Source organism: Cucumis melo, chromosome 7, assembly GCF_025177605.1.
Source record: "Cucumis melo cultivar AY chromosome 7, USDA_Cmelo_AY_1.0, whole genome shotgun sequence".
In the NCBI taxonomy this organism is placed as follows: domain Eukaryota; kingdom Viridiplantae; phylum Streptophyta; class Magnoliopsida; order Cucurbitales; family Cucurbitaceae; genus Cucumis; species Cucumis melo.
The window spans coordinates 23,909,432-23,927,233 of NC_066863.1; the positions used below are offsets into that span (position 1 = coordinate 23,909,432).

The 17,802-nt window shown below is 34.0% G+C and overlaps 1 protein-coding gene across 1 annotated transcript; it reads left to right on the forward strand.

Moving 5' to 3' along the window:
* The first annotated feature begins 850 nt into the window (after positions 1-850).
* Positions 851-3,852, forward strand: LOC127150161 (uncharacterized). The gene is made up of 3 exons (XM_051087095.1): positions 851-928; positions 3,238-3,492; positions 3,581-3,852. Exons 1-3 carry the CDS (start codon positions 908-910, stop codon positions 3,605-3,607), a joined length of 303 nt encoding a protein of 100 aa, XP_050943052.1. The 5' UTR covers positions 851-907; the 3' UTR covers positions 3,608-3,852.
* Positions 3,853-17,802: the final 13,950 nt, after the last annotated feature.

A 17,802-nucleotide genomic window follows, 5' to 3' on the forward strand; every position in this document is an offset into this window, starting at 1 on the left:
ATTGATTTTATAAATTTTAGAGAAGATAAAGATGAAAAAGGGGAAGGGAGAGGTCAGAACGAGAACAAGTTATCGATTAAGAGCTGCGGGGATCACTGGTTCCAAGAAACGATTGCCAACTGGAATTTAAACTTTGTCGAATTCTTCTGAGGAGGTACTAATATATGTTTTTAAGAATTATACAGAAGTTGTAGATGTTTATAGCTTTTTCTATGCCTATCAGAGAATAGAAAATATAGTGGTAGAAGGATCAAGGAGCAAGCGAGACAGTCTGGTAACTTCAAAAAAGAGGTGGAGGACTGAACTGCCAAAAGAAGATGTCACTGTACAGAAGAAACAAAGGATAAAAAGCTTGGTAAACTGCAGATTTATTTTCCAATGAATTGTGGTATGTTAGGTTTCAAAAAAGCTTATTGATGTTGTGGTCTGTGTAGGTTTCAAAATGTCGAGTTTATAGAAGGAAGGCTGAAAAAAAGAAACAAAAAGAGATTGAAGAAAAGGCATAGTTTCCCATTTGTTGTACTTCAATCATGTATTATATAAATTGATTATAACTTTGACAAACAGATAGATACTGAAAGAGAAAGCGAAGAAGAGGAACAAGGAGAAAAAGATGAACAACGAGAAGAAGATAAACAAGTAGAAGAAAAACACGATGAAGAAGGAGAGGGTGAGACAGCGGTAGATGAAGATTCGAGTTCATCGACGAGTGAACAAGATGAAAGACCAATGGATACTAAGAAGAGAAAAAATGGTGTGGAAAAGGGAAAGAAAGTAAGCACATAATTTGATAAAGTGTTGATTATTTTTTGTATTGACTATAAATTTTCCTTTTATAACATAGGTGAAGGCTATTAAAAAAGAACAAAAGGCAAGAGAAGATCAAAGGGGGAAGGGAAAAGCACCAATGAAACCGGAAAAATCCGAGGTATGTGTTGTATTGTACTGTCGTCTATGTGAAATATGATAATTACATAGTATTTATGACTTCTGCTGTATGTGATTCATTCAGTTACTCTATATTTGTGGATTGTGAATGTAACTTGTGTTTTGAATGTAACTCATGTTCAAAATGTGGAGTATGGTATTGTGAATGTAACCCATGTTATGTTTTTGAACGTATGTTTTGAATTCTAGAAGTCAACATATGTGTAGTTTGTATGTTGAGTGTATTTACATGTTTTGAATTTATGTTTGTATGTTGAGTGTATTTGTATGGTGAGTGTATTTGAATTTCAGAAGTCAACATATGTTCTGACCGTATGTGGAGTTTTATGTAGCTTGTATGTTGAATGTAACTCATGTTATGTTTTTAACGTGTGTTTTGAAGTATGATAATTACATTACACTATATGTTTTAAATTTTCATGTATGTGGTGCAATTAATTACACTATATTTGTGTATTGTGAATGTAAATAATGTTCTGAATGTAGAGTATGGTATTTTATATTGACAGTCTATTCAATTTATGTTTGTATGTTGAGTGTATTTGAATTCCAGAAGTCGACATATGTATTGTGAACGTATGTGGAGTTTTATGTAGTTTGTATGTTGAATGTAAACTCATGTTATGTTTTTGAATGTATGCTTTGAAGTATGATAATTACATTACACTGTATGTTTTCAATTCTCATGTGGTGCATTTAATACACTGTATTTGTTTATTATGAATGAAAATCATGTTCTATTACATTGAATATATTGACAGTGTATTCAATTCTATAGGTTGTCTGAAATTCAGTTGTGGTAATTACAATTTTTTTTGTTTAATATATCTTTAGTGTTGATCAATTGAAAGTGATAGATATATATGCGGTTGCTGATAGTTTTTTTCACATCAATGTTAGGGCTCGATCTACTTAATGTGCTCTGAAAGGATAAACGAGCCTTTAAAGATCAATTTTACACACAAGGAGCACGGTAGTAGATAAAATTAAAGAAAATCTTGGAGATAGGCTGAGTAATAGGTTTAGAGAGGGGATATTTGGGCACTTTCTAAACTTCTTCATAACAAACTAGTCCTCCCAATTGTTATTGCACCTTATTCAGGGAATGTGCAAACCCAAATCATTTAGTCAGCTTCATTTTCTAATAGAAGGGAGAGTTTTGAAGTTTGGGTTGAGAGAGTTTGCCCTTATAACCGGCCTAAACTGCCATAAGATTTCTGATATTAACCAAGAGGATATATAGGGGGTGGGCGGCTAAAGGGAGTATATTTTGAACACCTTAAAACTAACGAGGCAGTACTTGAATGTGGTGTTCAACATAAGCATGCTAGCAACGATGAAGATATGATAAAAATGGTCAAATTGTACTTTCTCGAGAGTTTTTTGATCCCTAGGCAAGAAAGTCTAAGTATAGAGTGGGATCACATCATTATGGTAGATGATGATGAACTCTTTGATGGGTACCCATGGGGTAGAGTTACTTTTGAACTCTTAATAGAGTTCATGAATAGGGTCGTTTGTAGCAAGGGACAAACAGGGATTTCGATGGGAGGATTTATTTTCCCCATTCTTGCTTGGGCTTATAAGGTAATCCCAACATTGAGTACCCTGTCCAACTACTTTGCAACGAGAATTTCAAATGAAGTCCTTAGGATTATAAATTGGGTAGCCGACACACAACCAAAATGGAAGGATCTAAAACAAAAGGTCTTCGATTCGCCAACAGTATGTAAATCTAGTAATTTGTAGGAGTTTTAATATTCATAACAATTTTAATATTTATAAAGTATTTTGTTTCTTATTGAAACAACTTGAAGTGTCTCCCATGCTCGCCACACCAAATGAAGTGGGAATGTCATACTTTGTACCATTCCTCGAGGCGAAAAAAGATATACTCAAAGAAGCAGAAGATGAGCTTCGAAAGATCTACAATTCTGACTGTGTAGGCCATGTTTCGCTAAATAGAGGCATGCCCTTTACAAGTCAGATTGATGGTCTGACAAGAATGGTAGAAAAGATTAAGAAGAGCCAAGAGAGGATAGAGAAAAGTATGAAGGGTATTCTTGATTTTCTTAAATATGTAGAATTAAAAATGAATACTCGGTTTGAAGAACTAGGGCAGAAGATGAATGAAATAATAGAAGCAATAAAGAGCCAATAACCTAGTTCTTCGGGTGCCCAAGACACCAATGAATTTATGGTAAGCATGTTTTGTAGACTTCAATAATTTGTGTGCATGTAACAGAATCTTAACAAATACACTGTATGTGGTATGTATTTGTTATGTAGGGAGCAAGGATGTTTAAAGAGCACCTTGACAAGGTGGAAGAGGACCAAGAAGAAGATGAAGTTGAAGATTTGAACTTGGATTCAAGCAATCCAACGATGCTCAGTAAAAGAGATGACAATGAAGACAAAGATGGAAAAGGGCTCATGGATGGAAGTCGAACTCAAACTTCCAAAGGGCAAGCTGGTGGGCAACCTAGAATGGCAAAATCAGGAACACCACCAATAGCCAAAGATGAAGATCGTTCGCCGTATAAGGTAAAGAAAAAAAATTAAATATAGTACAACCTGTTGAAACTGTGTATAATACATATTATAAACTAACATATGTACATATTGTAATAAGCCATGTAGAAAACAAAGGAGGAGATAAACAGGCTGATATGGTCAATCGATGAAAGTGTTATATATGACGAAATCAAGAAAAAAGAAGACAGAAGAAAAACGGTATAGTTTTGGATGTGTGTATGTTTCTTGTATTGAATGAATATTAGTTTAAGGACATTTGTATATCAAATACATTGAATATGTACCTCTAACTGTGTGGAGTAGGCTAACCATATTAGGAAGTGTGTGACAATCGATGATATGTATATTTCTTTGGGTTATTTACAATTTGGCACTATTTGTTGTAATGAATGATGGTCATTAAAGTGTATTTGAAACTATGGTTGCAAGAGATGTGTATTTGAAATTATGTCTGCGAGAGATGTGTTGATGTGATTCATTTGTATGTATTTGAATGGTTTGTTGCTATGTATTTGAAACTTTGTCTGTTTGTTATTATTAATGGTTGCTATTTGAATTCTAGAGAATGAATGATTACTATTAGTTTTAAGAAGTGTAGATGTCGATTACAGTGTATTTGTAACTCTGGGTAAGTGAAAATAGGTTTTTGTGATTCATTTATCATTATCAATATCATTGAATGAATTGATTAGTATAATACTGAATGAATGAATGCATGAGATTTTAATGAATGTGTTGTCGTGATCAGAGTTTGTTATTCATGAATGGTTTGTAACTTTAGGGTGTTTGGTTTCTCACAACAAGAAGTTTGGATAACAATTACATGGTATTAGAAATTATGGTTGCGTGAGATGTGTTATTGTGATTCATTTATTGTTATTAATATTACTGAATGAATGGATTAGTATAATACTGAATGAATGGATGTGTGATATTTTAATGAATAGGTTGTTGTGATCAGAGTCTGTTTATTATCATGAATGGTTTGTAACGTCAAGGTGTTTGGATTCTCATAGCAAGAAGTTTGTATCACAATTACATGGTATTTGAAACTATAGTTGCATGAGATGTGTTGTTGTGATTCATTTATCATTATTAACATTACCGAATGAATGGTTTAGTATAATACTAAATGAATGGATGCGTGATATTTGATTAGTATAATACTTAATAAATTGATGACTATTAGATTTAAAAAGTTCGGATCACAATTACAGGGTATTTGAACTCTAATTGCATGAGATAGGTTGTTGTGATCATAAATTTTCGTTTGTGATCATAAGAAGTGTAGCTCTCAATTATAGGGTATTTGAAACTCTGACCAAGTGAAAAAGGGTCTCTGTGATCAGTGGTGACATGTATTTTTGTTATTGTTATCGTGCGCGATTGTTATAATGGATGTCTATTAGTTTTATGTATGGATCATAATTACAAGGTATTTGAAATTTCGCTTGTAGGATTTGTGATTTGACCACCTATTCCAGGAAATTCAGCTAGTCCTCACTGCTTGAATTTAGTGGAATATACTCAAAAGGAGGTTATTCTTTATATGGATTTCTTTCGTTGCACTCCTATTAATATTATAATACAGTCGTTTCGCTTTCTTTATTCAATTCCTTGTTCATTGACTCCTTATCAGTCGACTTTCTTCGAACCGCCCCGTGGGAGTCGAGCTATTTCATAACCTACTCCGCCTCTTGACTGTCCATATTATAACCTTGCCCTAGGTCGTCTTCTAAGATCTTATAATTAAGGATGTGAATGGTTGTATATGAATGATAGATTTCTTATAATACTATTAACTAATACCTGAGAAATATTAAAAAATGCACAGGGTCAATGTTCATTGAATTCAACCCCAAGAATGTTGAAGAATGTGCAACCAGCATTTGGCAGAATTAGAGATAGACCATAGATGGCCAAGGTAATAACATTCTTAATATGAATCTGGGTCCAAAATTTCGAAAATGGTAATAACATACTCAATATAAACTCTTGTTTGCCAACAACTTATAGATTAAAGGAAAAATGCCAAGTGAGGACAGACTTTCAAATATCAAAGAAAATAATCCAGCAACGAGGCTTATTCCAAAACATGTAAGCATATCCCATATTTAATTTATATATAAGTTGTAACTTGTTATCCTATTAATGGACTTCCTTTTTTTTTAGTTGAAAACCACAAAGGAAAGATTGGTAAATATGAAAAAAGACGGGGAACAAAGAATGAAAAGATCAAATGCTAACCAATATAGAGAGGTTACGCCAATTTCAATAGGCATATAGATAGATGCTTTAAGAGGAAAAGTAGCTCCATCAAACAAAGATAAAGAGAATTCTTCTCTAGAAAGACCATTGTTTGATATGCACCTAAGTCAGGCTTGATAGTTTCATTTTAAACTTTTTTTGTTAGGGGTCTACAATTTATGGGAATATTTATTGTTTTATTAGATTAATTACATTAGATCTATAAATTTTTTGTTCAACTAAAATCTATTGTGTTTAGATATATGAAATTTATCAATTTAATTGTAAAGTGATTCCCAAATTCAGACTTATAAGTTGTAAATTAAGTAAATTAAAATACATTGTATTTGGATACTGATGTTTATATGAAGGCAATATAATAATACAATTTATATGTACAACTTATAGTTGCTATAATCAACATCATATAACCTACCTATTCAGAAAAAACCAATATACTATATTTACAAAAAATTATACATGTCAAATACGATTAGAAACTATACATAATGTATCTTGCCCCTATGTGGTAATATATGTCATTACTTTCATATTAGGACGACCTTGACGACCTTAATGTATCTAGTTTGAAAATCTTGAATTTAAAACGAATCAATACAATATAATGTATTTAGTCAACATACCTAAGTTACTGTAAAATATAAGAAATACTTTGTATTTCAATGAACAACATCAATCTTATTTGAACGAATCATTCAACCCTTGATAACAAATACAACTTTGAATATAGACAATTATAAAGGAAATATAAAGTCATCAATTTTATTTGAACGAATCATTCATCATTCAACCCACTTGATAAATACAACTATGAATATAGACAATTATAAAGGAAATATAAAGTCTTACAACTTCAAATTATTAAATATAGAAATTACTAAAACAATAACTTAACGTTGAATGGGTTCTTTACAAGACCTACAATTGTGACTGTTCACACGAGATTTCCGAAGAAATTTGATTCGTGGAGTTGAACTTGTGTTGATGTTGTATTTATGTTGATTTGATGCGTTGTGGTTCGATCTCTAGAATTTGATCCTCTGATTCTCTCTCGGCTGGATGCTTACGTTTGATTTGAGGAAGCGAAGCACGTGATGTTCTTGAAGTTGGAGTCTTGGAAGAAAGCTTGTATCTTCGAATAAGCTTCAATCTTCGAGGGTGTTCTTGAAGTTGAAGACTTGGAAGAAAGCTTGGATCTTCAAAGGAGCTTCAATCTTCGAATGTGTTCTTCAAGTTAGAGACTTGGAAGAAAGTTTGTATCTTCAAAGAACTTTGATCTTCGAGGTTGGTTGACTTCAGGAGTTGAGGAGGCTTCTATCTCTTGGGAGAATCCTCCCTAGACCTTATGGAGTCAAAAATTTCCAACCCCACAAATGAAGAGAACTCCTCTATTTATAGAGTTCCCTGGTGGGCTTTTATGGACTTGAGCCTGTTCTGGTCCATGGATCATACCCATGGACTCAATCACATGGATTTGGGTCATATTTTATTTTAGGCTAAATTAAGCTTATTTTTTGGCTCAATTGAATTTTAGCCTAACTAAATAATATTTAATTGAATCAAAATAATTAATTTGACCCAATTGTCATAATAAAGACACGTGACATCATTAGAATTGTTCAATTTGTCTTTAAATTTAATTTGGGACACATGACAATTTTTAGTTAATCCCAAATATAATTATTTTAGTAAATGATGTGGCAATTTGTGATTGGTTCCAAAATTTCTTATTCAACAAATGCCCCATTTCGAGATTTATGCACGTGTATGAGTGGGTCAATCTCGAAAAGATAAATTTAAAGTCCAAATATGAGCTTTTTTTTTTTTTTTTTTGCTCAATTTGACATATCCAATTAATCAAACTATGAATTTAGTACATGAGTTTGATTTAAATTTGAAGTAAAGTTGGGATATGGTCAACCTTTAATTTAGAAAAATTTAAGGTTTTATCCAGAATTTACTTTAATTTGAGGATAAAAATTTAAGTTTGATGATGGTTTGATTTGATTTTAATAATTTGGAATGACCAATTTTAACATGAGATAATTGAATTTTAATTTCATTTTTAAAATTAAAATGTTAAAATATGTTTGAATATTTTAAAAGTGAAATCTGAGATTTTATTCCAAAATAAAATATCATAAGATAATTAAATTTTAATTTTATTTATTATTAAAAAGAAAATTAAAACCTTTCCAAATCCTATTAGGAATTGAATTTTAATTTTATTTATTATTAAAAAGAAAATTAAAACATTTCCAAATCCTATTAGGAATTGGATTTTAATTTTATTTATTATTAAAAAGAAATTAAAACCTTTCCAAATCCTATTAGGAATTGAATTTTAATTTTATTTATTATTAAAAAGGAAATTAAAACTTTTCCAAATCCTATTAGGAATTGGACTTGTTAGCCTTATAAATAGACTCATACCATGATCATTCTTTTCTCATCAAGGAGAACAAAGGTATGAAAGAAAAAGAAAAAAAATTTCTCTTCTCCCTTTTTGTTTTGTTTTGTTTTTTGTTTTTTCTTTTTAACTCTCCATCTTTTTTTTTAGGAACTAGAGTTATTGTCAAAAGGTAAGGATTTATTTATTTATTTATTGTTGTTTTTATTGTTTTTTTTTTAAATCATTTGTAGGAGTAACTCCTCTGTCAGCAATCCAACTTCTACTGGGCGACGATCGGGCTTTTGCCGTCAGATCCACCGCCTTAGTAGAAGCGATCGGGCACCATCATCATTTGGAGAGGTGATACTGCCGTCAGCGATCCAACTTCTATCGGGGAACAATCGGGCTTTTGCCGTCAGATCCACCGCCCTGGTAGGAGCGATCGGTCACCATCGTCATTTGGAGAGGATATTGCCGTTAGCGATCCAACTTCTATCGGGGGACGATCGGGCTTTTGTCGTCAGATCCAACCCCTGGTAGGAGCGATCGGGCACCATCGTCATTTGGAGAGGTGATACTACCGTCAGCGATCCAACTTCTATCGGGGGACGATCGGGCCTTTGCCGTCAGATCCAACCCCTGGTAGAAGCGATCGGGCACCATCGTCCTTTGGAGGGGTGATACTGCCGTCAGCGATCCAACTTCTATCGGGGGACGATCGGGCTTTTACCGTCAGATCCACCGCCCTGGTAGGAGCGATCGGGCACCATCGTCATTTGGAGAGGTGATACTGCCGTCAGCGATCCAACTTCTATCGGGGGACGATCGGGCTTTTGTCGTCAGATCCAACCCCTGGTATGAACGATCGAGCACTATCGTCATTTGGAGAGGTGATACTGCCGTCAGCGATCCAACTTCTATCGGGGGACGATCGGGCTTTTGATCCAACCCCTGTTAGGAGCGATCGGGCACCATCGTTCTTTGGAGGGGTGATACTGCCATCAGCGATCCAACTTCTATCGGGGGACGATCGGGCTTTTGCCGTCAGATCCAACCCCTGGTAGGAGCGATCGGGCACCATCGTCATTTGGAGTGGTGATACTGCCGTCAGCAATCCAACTTCTATCGGGGGACGATCCCGTCAGATCCAACCCCTGGTAGGAGCGATCGGGCACCATCGTCCTTTGGAGGGGTAATACTGCCGTCAGCTATCCAACTTCTATCGAGGGACGATTGGGCTTTTGCTGTCAGATCCACCGCCTTAGTAGGAGCGATCGGGCACCATCGTCATTTGAAGAGGTGATACTGCCGTCAGCGATCCAACTTCTATCGGGGGGCGATCGGGTTTTTGCTGTCAGATCTACCGCCCTGGTAGGAGCGATCGGGCCCATCGTCATTTGGAGAGGTGATACTGTCATCAACAATCCAACTTCTATCGGGGGACGATCGGGCTTTTGCCGTAAGATCCAACCCCTAGTAGGAGCGATCGGGCACCATCGTCCTTTGGAGGGATGATACTGCCGTCAGCGATCCAACTTCTATCGGGGGACGATCGGGCTTTTGCCGTCAGATCCAACCCCTGGTAGGAGCGATCGGGCACCATCGTCCTTTGGAGATGTGGAGGCAAAATTGTACCATCGACGTCTTCTTGGGGAAGCAATGGTAAAGTTGCACCGTTGTCGTCCTCTCAAGGCATAACATATTAGAAATGAGATAGAGTTTTTTTTTAATTTTATTTATTTATTTATTATTATTATTATTATTATTATTATTATTATTATTATTATTATTATTTTGCTTGAAGAAGACAATACTTTGAAATTTAAATTGAAGAAGAATCCTTTGAGCTTGAATATGAGAATACATCGATGGAACCTTCGATCTTGTACAAAAAAAAAAAAAATAACAGTGCAATCCTTAAAGTCGGTGGAGCACTGGTGAAGTCTTCAGTCTTGCATTTGAATGGTTCTTTATGAATAATTTTTTGAACTCGAATTTGAAGAAACATCAACAAAGCCTCAAAATTTGATTTTGAGGAACTTCTAATCTTCTGTGATCTTAAATTTTAAGAAACATTAACAAATCCCCCGAATTTGATTTTGAGGAACTTCTATACTTGGCGATGGAGTGCTGAACTTCAAAAGAATGATGCCACCTTATAAGTATCAACATCTTGCTCTTAATGCCACACTTTTTTTTTAATTTTGTTATATTGCCCCCATTAAGGCATCTTCAACTTTAAGTTGATATTCTTTGATGAGAACGAAAACTATCAATTGCTAATGCCATGCTTTATGTGATCATGACACTACTCTTGCTTTCCATTCTTCTCAACTGAGTTTTTTTTTTTTACTGGACTGAACTTAAAGTTTCCTTTAAGCTGCCTACGTACCCTTTATAATATAGGGATCAAGTCATAACGTAGTTCAATTTTTTTTTTCCGCCATTTACCTTTTAAGCTCTTGTGGGCTAGGAGCACCATGCAGTTTAGGCTCTTGCGATAAGGAGATTTGCTTATTTAGCAACTTTTATTTTCATCAAGAATTTTCTCATCTCCTTCGTTTATGGGATTGGTGAAGATAATGAATCTTGGTTTCACGGTCAAGGAACCTTCTGTATTTATGTCAACAGACAATTTCCTCTTCATGCGTGATGGGACACGACTGTGAATCTTATCGTCATCATTTTCTTCATGAAATGGTTTTGCCTTCAAAGATTTCATCTCTCTTTGTTGTTGATCGTTTGTCATCTTTAGACGATCAAAAGCAGATGTTGAAGGTCGATGTTTCTTCGATGTGGAGATGCTTAACCTTTTGAAAGCTGAAGTTCGAGCGTAAGTAGACGTTGGACATTGGTTTTCTTCTTCTTTTGTGGCCATACTCAATCTTTGAAAGACTGAAGATCGAGTAGTTAAAGGCTTGATACGATCAAAGACAGAAGTCCTTTGCTTAATTTCATTTGAATTGTCTACTTCTTCATAAGAATCATAATTGTTGTCGACTTTTACTATGCTGGTAGTATGACATGTTGTGACTTCTAGTATTTCTTCTGGATGATCCTCAAGGAAACTTCTTGGGAAGAATTCTGCCAAAGTTATGGACTGTCGAGGTTGGAGGCAGTCCTCGTCTTTTCCTTTGATGGGCTTAGGCTTCCACATCTTCTTGTTCCTTCTTCCCTTCTTTTTATGGGAGATGTTCCCTTTTGAATGCTTTTGATGGAAGTGCGACTTCGTTTGAACGGAACTTGTTTGTCTCTCTTTTTTATGAGCCACGACTATCCATTCTTCGCCCTCATCCTCAATTGGCTCTTCTTTGTTTTGAGAGTTCGACGTCATGATCTTTTGTTGGAATCGAACAAGTATAGGTTCGAAAGTCCCAAATTGAATCAAACTTTCCCTTTAATCATAAAGCAGTATTGATGGCGAAACACTTGAAGTCATATTGACTGCAACATGATTTGTTTGAGCTACTTCATCAATATCCAGCTCAATCTTATTTTCACGAGCCAACTTTAGAATTAGCTCCTTCAATACGAAGCACTTTTCAACAGGGTGACTAATGATCCGATGATACTTACAGTAGTTAGGATCATCTACTTTTCCTGCTTGCTCCGGTCGTTTACATTTTGGCAACTGAATAAGTTGCTTCTCTATTAATTGCTCCAACATGTCTGCAACATCAGAGTCAGGAAAGGGATAAACTTTTTTCTGTCTTTCTCTAAAAGTTGGGTGTCGTTTTTCATCGCCATCATGATTTCTTTCATATTTTCTTTCTTTTCTTTTAGAGAAAGATTTCAATGGAGTCTCTTGGACAACCATAGACTCGTTTAGGACACTATTTGCAATCTTTTTAGTGTCATTGATTTCATTCTTGTCACACCTCGTTCTTTGAACCAAGAAATCTTTTGCTCCTCTGTTGGTTATACTCAACTCCATATCATGGGCGCGAGTTGCCAATTCTTCAAACGTGTGAGGTTTTATTTCCTGTAAAATATAGAGAAGTTCCCAGTGCATACCTTGGGTGCATATTTCTACTGCAGACAATTCTGTGAGCTTGTCTTTGCAATCCAGGCTTAGAGCTCTCCATCGGTTTATGTAGTCGATGACTGGCTCTCCCTTCCGCTGTTTTGTATTTGTTAACTCCATCATGCTGACGACACGCCTAGTTCTATAAAAGTGGTTGAGAAACTCTATTTCCAGCTGCTCCCAGCTATCAATTACTTCTGGCTCTAGATCAATATACCACTCGAAAGCATTTTCTTTTAAGCTTCGAACGAACTGCCTGACTAGTTGGTCTCCTCTTGATCCTGCATTTTTGCATGTTTCGACAAAGTGGGCGATATGCTGCTTTGGGTTGCCCTTTCCATCGAATTGCTGGAATTTTGGAGGTTGGTACCCAAGTGGCATCCTCAAGTTGTTGATTCTCTTGGTGTACAGCTTAGAGTACATGAAAGAAGTTTACGGTGGTCCTCCACACTGAGCTCTAATGGAATTCGCGATCATATTCTGTAGCTGTTGAACTGAGAGAGAAGCAACAGAGACTGATTGTTGTTGTGGTTGGTTTTCCTGTACCACATTCTTCCCTTTATCAGTAGCTTTGACAACAGGAGCTTGACTTAACTCACCAGTTTCGCAAGCCTTCATTTGATCTTTCAAGGCGGCGATTTCATGATCTCGCTCCTCAACAACTTTCATTAGGAAATTTATTTTTCTCTCCATCTCTGCCATGGTTGCCTCAGCTGTCACATCTACCATCATGACAGACACTACTTCAAGGTGTGATTCTTTGTCTGATAGATTAGAAGCAGGCGTAGAGTTGTCGAACAAAGGATTATCTCTGATGATGATCCCGCCTTTAGGAGATTCTATCAGTTGTTCCAAACTTTTCTTCTTGAGGACAAAACCTTGTTCTTGTTCTTGCATGCTTCTCTTTAAGTGACTTTGGGTGACAAGTCCAATGTAAGAGTCACTTGCAGCAGAAGATTTGGATGCAGCCTTATTTGTTGCCATTGATTTTCTTGTAGTTGGATGACGAGAGAGAGATGAGAGGTAGAGAGGTCCCACTGGGCGTGCCAATTTGTTCACACGAGATTTCCGAAGAAATTTGATTCGTGGAGTTGAACTTGTGTTGATGTTGTATTTATGTTGATTTAATGCGTTGTGGTTCGATCTCTAGAATTTGATCCTCTGATTCTCTCTCGGCTGGATGCTTACGCTTGATTTGAGGAAGCGAAGCACGTGATATTCTTGAAGTTGGAGTCTTGGAAGAAAGCTTGTATCTTCGAAGAAGCTTCAATCTTCGAGGGTGTTCTTGAAGTTGAAGACTTGGAAGAAAGCTTGGATCTTCAAAGAAGCTTCAATCTTTGAATGTGTTCTTGAAATTGGAGACTTGGAAGAAAGTTTGTATCTTCAAAGAACTTTGATCTTCGAGGTTGGTTGACTTCAGGAGTTGAGGAGGCTTCTATCTCTTGGGAGAATAAAAAATTCAATCCCTAGACCTTATGGAGTCAAAAATTTCCAACCCCCACAAATGAAGAGAACTCCTCTATTTATAGAGTTCCCTGGTGGGCTTTTATGAACTTGAGCCTATTCTGGTCCATGGACCATACCCATGGGCTCAATCACATGGATTTGGGTCATATTTTATTTTAGGCTAAATTAAGCTTATTTTTTGGCTCAATTGAATTTTAGCCTAACTAAATAATATTTAATTGAATCAAAATAATTAATTTGACCCAATTGTCATAATAAAGACACGTGACATCATTAGAATTGTTCAATTTGTTTTTAAATTTAATTTGGGACACATGCCAATTTTTAGTTAATCCCAAATATAATTATTTTAGTAAATGATGTGGCAATTTGTGATTGGTTCCAAAATTTCTTATTCAACAGTGACCTTTTTTATCACACCTGTTACAACAAACAATCGCTTTTTTCTCTAAAAATGAAGTAAACCTCTTCTCTTTTTTTTTTTGTCTTCCAGCTGAATGTTTAACATGCGGTGAAAGTATTCCATCATTGCCACCTTGGTGCGTATTCCTATTTTGGTCTACGCTACCAATAAGACGTGTTCCCTTCTTGTACAAGTTTATCAAATTTGAAACATAGTAGAACTTATCAATGTACAAATGTAGATTAAGATTCCTTGTGGACAATGCAATACATGCAGAACAAGGGATCAGATCAAGGTCTCATTGACGACATGAGCATGTGCGATCTAAAATGTTGATGATAAATTGTTCCTTATGATGGTGGACTTCAAATTCATGTTAGTCTACAGGATATATATGTCAAATCAATACAAAAAGTGTCATCTATAAATAAGTGAATACATACTTATTGCATTTATTTTTCGAATATTAAACAACATACATTCATTGAGCGACTTTCCCTTAAAGATTCTCGAATCATATCTTCTACATTAATTGAAAGTTTCGTGCGTTGGAAATTCCATTTGGTACGACGTTCATAGAACCATTTTTGAACCAAACTACGAATTGATTCTAGAAGTCCAATTACAGGCATTTCTTATTATTCTTTCAAAGTAGAATTCATACTTTCAGAGATGTTGGTTGTAACCACCTAATATCTTTTTCTCCTAAAAAATGCCCTAGCCTACCTTTGTTTTCCAACAGCCTCCAACTCATGCCTAATTGATGGAGATAGTTGTTCGAGTTGTCTCATGTAGTACTCAAATTCCAATGGTGTTTAAGCTATGGCACATTTTTAAGTTCTTCAACAAATGGAATGCACATAATCCATGTTCAGCTATGTTGTAAACGACATTAAACCCATTTTCTATACTTTTGTGAGCATCAGACACAATTACCATTTCATTATGCTCCCTAAAAACGACTTTAAGATTCCAAAAAAACCATGTCCATGACAAATCATTCACTGAATCAACAACAGCAAAAGCTAGTGGCACAATTTGAGAATTGTTATCAATAGTACAAGCAGAAATGAGCGTACCAAGGTATTTGTTCTTCATGGATGCACCATCAACTGAAATAATTGGTACCACAATAATTTCATGCATCAATTGAAGCAGCTAGTGCCATGAAATAGAATTTAAACTGGCCTTCATTATTTGCTTCTTCAGCCGTATATGTACCTAAAAACAGTCAAATAAAACAATTTAGAATTACAGTGTATTTCTAAATTGTTCTGAGTGTTATTTTTTAAAGTACAGTGTATTTGTAGTTTTTATACCTGGATTTTTTCAAATCAATGCAGGAAGCATGGCATACGAGTCCTCCAGAGTACCCCTAATGAAATTCAAAGCAATTTCACGTCCTCTCCAAGCTTTATCATAGCTTACGTTCACTCCATGGTGGATCTTCATATAATTGATAACATCCGAAGGACAACATGGAGCCTTGTCATTCATTTTAAATATTGATTTCGTACACTCAGAAATAATCCAGGATGTTGTTTGTCTGTAATCATTCTCCACGATGTCAACAGAACACTGATGTGTATCCGTAAATTTACGAATTATCCAAATATCACTTTTTTTTAATACCGAAGCACGTAGATACCAAGGGCAAGACGAATCTTTACATCTAATATCGAACAATGTACGATTGGACCTAACAGTAACTAGTTTAAAGCTATTATTCACAATAAACATATAAATAGCTTTCTTCAAAACTGGTTTATTCTTAAACATCGATCCAACTCTAATGGGTATACCAGTATGAGATGATTCAAATGCATCAAGGTCAATAATTCCATTTTCATTACGTGAGTCTTGAGCTCTAGGTAATTCGCTACTCAAATACGGGGTATTTCCAATATCACTAGCAGATACAGTGTCAACGACAACAAAGTAAATCATTGTCGGAGAATTTCAACATGACTAACATAATCCAAGACACATCCTTATCATCAACAATCTGAATGAGGTTCGAATTGTTGCAACCATTTCAATAAACGATCAATCAAGAGACAGAAAGTTCTGTAGTTGGAAAAAGTCTACCTTGGATGCAGTTTACAAATTCTTGAAACGACGATGAAACTGGAACATATACATCAAGAATGCGATAATCAATATATCGGGATGATTCAATCCATCCACCATCCAATACAGTTTTCACTCGTTGTAAAGCCATTGAAAAAATTCAAAGGGAACACATTTAAAATGTGGGGAAATAGTTAAGTGAAGAGATATATGCTAAAATATTATTAAATTGTAAATATTTGATTTTAGCTTTATCATAGCATATGACGAATGTATCTTAAATTATTGTATAGTATATTTTAAAATTGGCAACATTATTTAAAATGTGTGGGAATGATTAACTGAAGAGATATGCTAAAATATTATTAAATTGCAAAGATTTGATTTTCGACTCTATTATGACATATGAGGGATGTATATTAAATTATTGTTTCATAAATTATACAAACTAAATATAGGGATTTAAACATTATATTTGGCATAATTTTAGATTCAAACTAAGTTAAAACCAAATTGTAATTTTAGGGTGTGATATATAACAAATACTATTGGCATAATTTTAGGGATTCAAAGCAATAGTCTTAATTAAATTAAGGTATACAATTTAGATTTTAAAAAAATTTAAAATTTTTGAATTAAAACCGTGATCTATGGAGTAAAATTAGGGAGGGATACATATTAAATATTATATTTGGCATAATTATAGTTATTTATTGTAAAATTGGTTATATATATATATATATATATATATATATATATTCGTTGGAAGGTCCGATTAATATATATATATAAATAATTTGAAAAATAAAAAATACTAAAATTAAGGGATTATCCATTGTATTTGGCATAATCTTAGGAATGCAAGTTAAGAATTTAAAATTAATGTATTTATGTATGCTTTTTCATAAATAATTTGAAAAATAAAAAAATTAAAATTAAAGAATTATCCATTATATTTCACATAATTTTATGAATTCAAATTAAGAATCTAATATATGTATTTTTTTATATAAATAATTTAAAGAATAAAAATAGTGAAATTAATGGATTATCCAGTATTTTAGGAATTTAATTTTGAATATAAAATTATTTAATTTATGTATATTTTTTGCAAATAATTAAAAAAATAAAAAATGGTAAACTTAATGGATTGGCTATTATCTTTGGCATAATTTTAGGAATTCAATTTAATAATCTAAAATTAATATGTATCATTTGGATTTTAAAATAGTATTATAGTTTTGAATTAAAACTAAGGGTGGAAAATAATGTTAAAATATCAAATATGTATTATGTATTTTTATGTATATTTTTTCATCAATAATTCGAAAAATAAAAAATGCAATCTTTGAAGTTATTTTAGGCAATTTGAAGTTATTTTAGTTATCAACTATTTTCCTTTTCTTTTATAAAAAGTTAATTAAAAGATTTTTAAGTTAATTAACTTAAAGATAACCCAAACGGGTAAAAACATAAAATAAAAAAAAATATATAAAATAGGGATTAAAACTTGAATTAAAATGTTTATTATGAAATAATAACAAAAAAAACTAAACAAGAAAAATAAACGCAAATGAGAATAACAGAAAAGAGAATATTTATAGAAAACAATTGAACTTAATTGCTCTCCATCTAAAAGATACATTTATTTATAAAACATGCCATAGTATAGGTTAGAATAGGATGAATGTTACA

Coding starts and splice junctions, on each gene's coding strand:
- LOC127150161 (XM_051087095.1), top strand. CDS start 908: ATGAAACCGGAAAAATCCGAG. Junction 929..3,237: donor TGAAACCGGAAAAATCCGAG/GTATGTGTTGTA, acceptor TTTGTTATGTAG/GGAGCAAGGATGTTTAAAGA. Junction 3,493..3,580: donor AAGATCGTTCGCCGTATAAG/GTAAAGAAAAAA, acceptor TATTGTAATAAG/CCATGTAGAAAACAAAGGAG.